This window comes from Chrysemys picta, chromosome 3 (genome assembly GCF_011386835.1).
Source record: "Chrysemys picta bellii isolate R12L10 chromosome 3, ASM1138683v2, whole genome shotgun sequence".
Taxonomy (NCBI): domain Eukaryota; kingdom Metazoa; phylum Chordata; order Testudines; family Emydidae; genus Chrysemys; species Chrysemys picta.
In genome coordinates, this window is record NC_088793.1 from 154,975,976 (window position 1) to 154,982,768 (window position 6,793).

At 48.0% G+C, this 6,793-nt stretch overlaps 1 protein-coding gene across 1 annotated transcript; it reads right to left on the reverse strand.

Annotated features, from left to right (window-relative positions):
• Positions 1-3,944: 3,944 nt before the first annotated feature.
• LOC101949385 (ankyrin repeat domain-containing protein 9-like) lies at positions 3,945-6,447 on the reverse strand. The gene has a single exon (XM_005289534.4). It carries the CDS (start codon positions 6,023-6,025, stop codon positions 5,135-5,137), a length of 891 nt encoding a protein of 296 aa, XP_005289591.2. The 5' UTR covers positions 6,026-6,447; the 3' UTR covers positions 3,945-5,134.
• Between the last annotated feature and the right edge of the window lie 346 nt (positions 6,448-6,793).

Below are 6,793 nucleotides of genomic sequence, written 5' to 3' on the forward strand. Positions count from 1 at the left end.
CCCAGAGCACCCTCCTGTACCCCAAATCTCTCATCCCCAGCCCGGAGCCTGCGCTCCCAGCTGGAGCCCCTCCCCCAACCCTTTGCCCCAGACCAGACCCCCCTCCTGCACCCTGAACTCTTCATTTCTGGCCCCATCCCAGAGCCCACACCCCCAGCTGGAGCCCTCACCACCTTCCGCACCCTAATGTCCAATTTCGTGAGCATTCATGGCCCGCCATACAATTTCCATAACCAGATATGGCCCTCGGGCCAAAAAGTTTGCCTACCCCTGCTCTAATCCATTGCCACTTGAGAGTCAGAGACAGAGCTCCCGCTTCAAGAGTACAGGCCACTTTAGCTGATGAAGAAACTTCCTTAGCTATGAGCAGTAACTTAGCAGGGCTTATGAGACCCCGTTTTCTTGATTTAAATAATTTATAGGCTTTCTTAAGGCATCGATCACTGTAGGATCCAACTGTCTCACAAACATTGATGAATTTATCCCAGAAACTCCTCTGTCAAGAGCAGCTCTGGCCATGAAAGGGCAGTGATCTATACACACTCACACAAACACAAGCGAGGCCTTTCCAACAATATTCATAGAAACTGAAATAAGTTAAAAATCCTGTTGAGCCTACTGATAACCCAGAGCATGGTACAGATTTCTGCCCCCACCCCTCTTCTTCTGTCTTTTATTTTTTTCCCCAAAGTTTAAAAATAAAGATCTTAAACTAGACTCATTCAATGCATTTTTAATGCCAAATGAAAACATTGCTACATGGCACCAAGTGCCCTGTTTGTTGTTATTGTTTGTTTTAAAAAAATACCATCACTAATGTATTTGTCATGCAAGTGCAGGGATGTTTTTCTCTGGAAAGATTCAAGGCTATGGGCTGATGGGTTGGAGCAGGGGTGGCCAACCTGAGCCTGAGAAGGAGCCAGAATTTACCAATGTACATTGCCAAAGAGCCACAGTAATACGTCAGCAGCCCCCCATCAGCTCCCCCCCCGCTCCCAGTGCCTCCCGCCCACTGGCAGCCCTGCCAATCATCACCTCCCCCTCCCTCCCCGCACCTCCCGATCAGCTGTTTCTTGTTGTGCAGGAGGCTGGTGGGGGGGGAGAGGAGCGAGGGCATGGCAGGCTCAGGGGAGGGGGTGGGAAGGGGTGGAGTGGGGGCAGGGCCTGTGGCAGAGCCAGGGGTTGAGCAGTGAGCACCACCCGGCACATTGGAAAGTTGGTGCCTGTAGCTCCAGCCCCGGAGTCGGTGCCTATACAAGGAGCCGCATATTAACTTCTGAAGAGCCGCATGTGGCTCCGGAGCCACAGGTTGGCCACCCCTGGGTTAGAGGGATTGTTAAACAGATCTAGAATTTAGTTTTGCTCATGAGCAGGCTTAAGAAGAACAATGAATAGTGAAACTGATTTTTTTCCCTACGTCAATGAAAATTGTGATGAAGTTGAGGTAGATTTGGCTGTGTAAGGTGTAATATCCTACAGAGAAGGAAGACACACAGAAGATCAAATAAACAGACAGATCAATGCAAAGGACAGGTGAACTAGCATGGGGGAAAAATCCCTGCCCTTCCATCAAAAAGAAATCCCATCCAGGATTGTTCCCTCATCACGTCCTGCCTAGTTAGCAACACTACAAGCTTCTCCCCATGGCCTGTCAGTGTCCGTTAACCCTGGCCCAAAGAAACCCCTCTAAAGGTCAAATGGTAAATCAGCCTCTATGGCCCATCCGGTCCTTGAACCCTCTGCTAAGTGTATGTCTACATTACTCACCGGATCGGCGGGCAGCGATCAGTCCAGCTGGGATCGATTTATTGTGTCTAGTCTAGACGCGATAAATCGACCCCCAAGCGCTCTCCCATCGACTCTTGTACTCCAGCGCCGCGAGAGGCGCAGGCAGAGTCGACAGGGGAGCGGCAGCAGTCGACTCACCGCGGTGAAGACACCACGGTAAGTCGATCTAAGTATGTCGATTTCAGCCACGTTATTCACGTAGCTGAAGTTGCGTAACTTGGATCGATTTCCCCCCCTGCCCCCCAAGTGTAGACCAGGCCTAAGACTACCAACAAAGGGGCAAATTCGAGGCAACGGTAGTGATTTCTTTGATGTGGATATCTGCCCATTGAGAACCGGGCTGAGAACACCAAACTCATTGCACACAGGGCAATGAACACACATCAGATGGTAGCGACTTTCCACCAGTACTGACCTAGGCTGCCGTAGTAACACCATAGCTTGAGCTACAGGCGAATTCCTTTCGCTGCTGAAAGGAGGTGTCTTCTCCTTGCTGCAGGCCAGCTAGCAGAGCGCAACTTCCCTCACACACTGCATCACACTGCCCTTGAACCTCCTCCCCCCACCCCCAACTTGGCAAACTGAAGACATCTGCGTAGACTGGAGCAGTGGGGAACCTAAGCTCTGACCCTGCTGTGTGTGAAACTGATGCCTGTTCACCATTTAAGGCTTATGTGTGCCCAAAGCATTAGTTCTAGCCCTCTGCCAAGGGGTGAATTTCCCTCTGTGTTACTGGAAAATACCATATTGCACAGACCATCAATCCCTACAATCTGTGTTTTGTGTAGCAACAACCTACCCACACACACCAGCTGGAGTGGATTTTCTGAAACTCTGTTCTGCATGGAAGGTCTAATGCTATCAGAGAGTGCGAGCCTCTCTGATACCTAATGAATTCCCTTCCACTGTTCTTAATATGGAATTTCTGCTACTGGAGCTTAATTAGCATCTTAATAATATTCCCACCCACCGCCTCCGCCTCTCCCCCACTGACATCCAAATTAGCTGCTGCAGCTCCAGCATGGATGAGCTTGATGGATCCAGTGGCAGCAGGATGCAGGCCGCTCTTAGCAGCTGTGCTATTGTTCTGTCAGTTCAGCAGCCTTGGGGGAGGAACATCTGTTTTGTCCCCTCCCCTCCCCCCCCCCCCACACACTGGGGGCTGATGATGCCTTAAGGCTGGAGGTGCCTGCACACTCTCTACGGACTGGCAGGATTGGCTGGGCAAGTGCTTATTATGCTAATCTGCCTTCAGTTTGGCTCCGCTTCATGGGAAAGATACCCCTGAGCTGTGACAGCCTTCAACTCTGCCAGCATGTGCTGCAGAGGCAGTGTCTCTGCGGAAAAAAAAGGGGGTTGAGGTTTACACTGAATTCCATTGCCACCAGCCACCCCTCCTCGCAAGGAATACGTCGAAAAGGAACTGTTTGTCCTTGGAGATGCCATTGGGGCACAATGCAACAAGAAGAGAGATGCAGGGAAATAGGTTAACCCTCCTACTGCTGGTCTGCATTGAAAATGCTGTGCTGGCATTTTCTCCACATACAAGTGATGATAAAAAGGGGTATTAAGCTGCACGCATCACATTCAGCAACCCAGAAGGTGCCATGCACTGGAAATGGTACATTCAGTAGCAGAACCGGAGCATTCTATCTGGATGTCCCTGATACATACAACAGGGACACTCCATGTGGACATATCCTGTACAGTCAGCAGGCCATCAGGGGCACCTCACCTGGGTGTACCCAATGCATTCAGTATCATGCCGCCCAGATACACAGAGCAATATAGCAGTGGTGCCCTCAGTACATTCACTGCTGGTGTCAATGGGGCTGCATCCATTGACTTCAGAGAAGCTGCACCCATTTACAGCAACAGAGAACATAGCTCAGCATTTTACGTGTGAGATATAGGTCATCTATAAATGTAACAAGTGGTCTATTCAGTGTGCTATGTGGCACAATACTTTATTGCACATCGTTTCTTGTTCACAACCTCATGAAAACTGGCCACTGTAATCATGCCCTTTGCCTATCACTGCATATATTTTAAAGAGATCAACCATCCACTCTCTATCACACCCTACAGATATATGGGAATGTGTTCCTTTTGGGGCTGGGGAGTAGAGCAAAGGATTAAATTGAAAATGAGACCACTTTGACTAAAATAACTTTATTGTATAGCTAAATAAAGACTATGCTGCGAAGGGCGTTGGCGAGGCATGCTGCTGGGCCATGATCTCACTAGTCTGCTGTGATTGTGGCTAGGGGTGTGGGGAGTAGTATTCCACACCGACAGCAAGATACTGACTGATTAATGAGGGGAGTCCCCTCTGTGTTGGGAACTCAAGGCAGTCGACATCAGTTTCCGGGCCCGATCCTGTGAACACCACCTGTCTTCAGCTCCCACTGCAGGATCGGGCCTTCTATCTGCGGCATGGAGGATGAATGACCTAATCTGCCCCACTAATGATTTATAGCAGCAAAATACCACAGCCCATCTTCAAGTAATTAGCAAATGCAGGTGGCTTTGATATAAATCTCTAAATCAAGGCACAGGCACAGCTGTAACTCTCTTGGGGACACCGTCACCCCTTAAAACAAGAGTCCCGGGGAACTAATGTCACTCATTAAAGATGGACTTCCACTCGCTGGTATTGCCCGGATTTGCATTTTTTCGCTGAACAGCATGAAAGATGGTTCCCGCCCCACTGCACACAATTCTATAGAAGCTTCAGCACTGGGATCGCCTTTAACCCTCTCACTCCCAAATAAAAAAAGGATGCCTTCTCATCAGTATGCTGCCTGTCTTTATCCTCTGAGCAAGAACACGGCGTCCCTGACTCTAATTGAGTAGACTGCAGCACTGACTCAACACCACTGCAGTCAGAGTATTGTGAGCCACAGGATTTCTGATCATGACTGGAGCAGAAAGGAAACCTGACATCTCAACCCCGTTGCTGGTTTTTATAGGGCTGGTAGAATACAGTTCCATAGTTACAGTATTTGCAAATCCCAATGGACAGGTCATTCTTTTTCACCGGCATAATTTACATAGGATAATGTTAATATACTGGGAATTTAGATACACTGATTTCAGCTGGCAGTTGAAAAATTGCTTCAATTAAACTTAACCCTTCACATGCACAACAATAAAAAAGAAGGAGTTGCTTTTAAAAGTGCCGTGCCCGCAATCGATTAGAAAAACACTGAAAATCTTCTCATAAAATATTGGATTTTCAAATGGGGCCTATGGGAGGTAGGTACCAAAATCTCATTGAAATTCTAGGGGAGGTAGGTGCCTAACTCCCTTAGGTGCCTTTGAAAATCCAACCCCCCCAAAATAGTCAAGGAAAAACATTTACCACATTTTTTGTCTGTAACTTTTTGCCGTAGGAAGGTAGGGGCTTTAGTGCCTGAGGTATAGGTAGTTCCTGGATGCTTTTAGGAAAGTGGGAAGGTGGGAGAGACTGGAGAATAGTTTGCATAGCTTGCAGGTATAAAGAAGCAGGTGTGTTCCCCACCAGGGTGTTGAATTTGTCTTCCCCTAGCAAAGCTGTCCAGTGGTCTGGATGATCCTGCAGAACTCTCCGCATCTTAAACTGTGGGCTAGGCATGAAGAGCAAGAGGTAATCGAGGCAGAGCTTTTTTGATGCCACATTGACTTTGGAGTCCCACATCTGCTCCAGGATGACATCCAACGGGGTGAGCCCTTTACTGTCCTCGATCCTGGGAGAAGCCCCGTTCCCTAGGAGGATGAGGACGGTCTCTGACCTCAGCAGTTCGCAGGCAAGGTGCAGCGGGGTCTTGCCATCTTCCAGATGAAAGCAGCCGGTCCTGTTGATGTAGGAGTTTAGGCTGGGTAGCTTGTGTGCAATCTTGATGATCAGCCCCAAAATGTCCCTCCTGTCGTATGTGACTGCCATGGCCAAATGAGGGGCAGAGGACGGGCAATAGCAGAAATGCTCTCCAGGCACCTTGAGAGCCTCCTCTGGAAAATGAGACAGCAGATATTGGGCATAAGGCAGGTGATTATGCACCACTGCATAGAGAAGGGCTTCCGAAGGTGAATACGTTCTCAGGCTGGCATTTTCCTCCCAGTAAAAATATTCCATAGTTCTCATATCTTCCAGCATCCATACCGGTTTGTGGTCTCTCACAGCCTGGTAGAACATATAGGATAAGAACTTACAATGCCTGCTCTGCTCATCCTGCAGGCTGGCCTGGTTACTGGCCATGTCTCAGCAAATAAACAAGACCTGCACGCAAGCTCGCTCCAGAATGTAAGATTCACTCACTTTGAATGCAGATCCCGATGCTGCTGCAACCTTCAGCCTGTCATTGCAGCCCGACTGCACTAGCTGGAGTGCCTCGGCTTGAACATCTCCACCCATTCATTGTTTTTTCCCCTCATTGCAGTGGTTTTGTTTAGGTAAGCACAATCCCACAGGCTCAGTTAACCCATGCCATGCAATAGATGGTTAGTCAGTGCACCCTGCTTCGTGCACGGCACAGGTTACTGGAACACTGTCAGACTAGCAGTGATTTAATAGAAGCAGAGCTAGATAGGAGAGACTAAAATTAGCTTTAGAGGTGAGGCAATTTTCTGTCTGTGTTTGATGCCTACCCAGATCAGCTGGTATAGTGCAGTAAGCACAATATGCATTTATTCATTTGTCTTTGTCCCTCGTACTTGTACAATTCATTATATAATAAATGTATATTGATACTATATAATCAATATTGAGGACCATATATAATTTTTATATACTGGATTGCTAGCTATATGGTTATAAAGTGACTTCTATTTACTAAATACTGTTATGGCTGGCCCATTAGGGAACACTGATAATGGTTTGTCTATTAGAAGTCATTGATGCATAAGCCCATAGGCTGAAACCCCACATAGAACAAGTTGAAGACACTGTGCAGTAACCCCATCCAGAGTCATGAAGGATATTGGATAGTTAAAGCACTTCCCTTTGTCTGGCAGTTAAAGCTCTGAG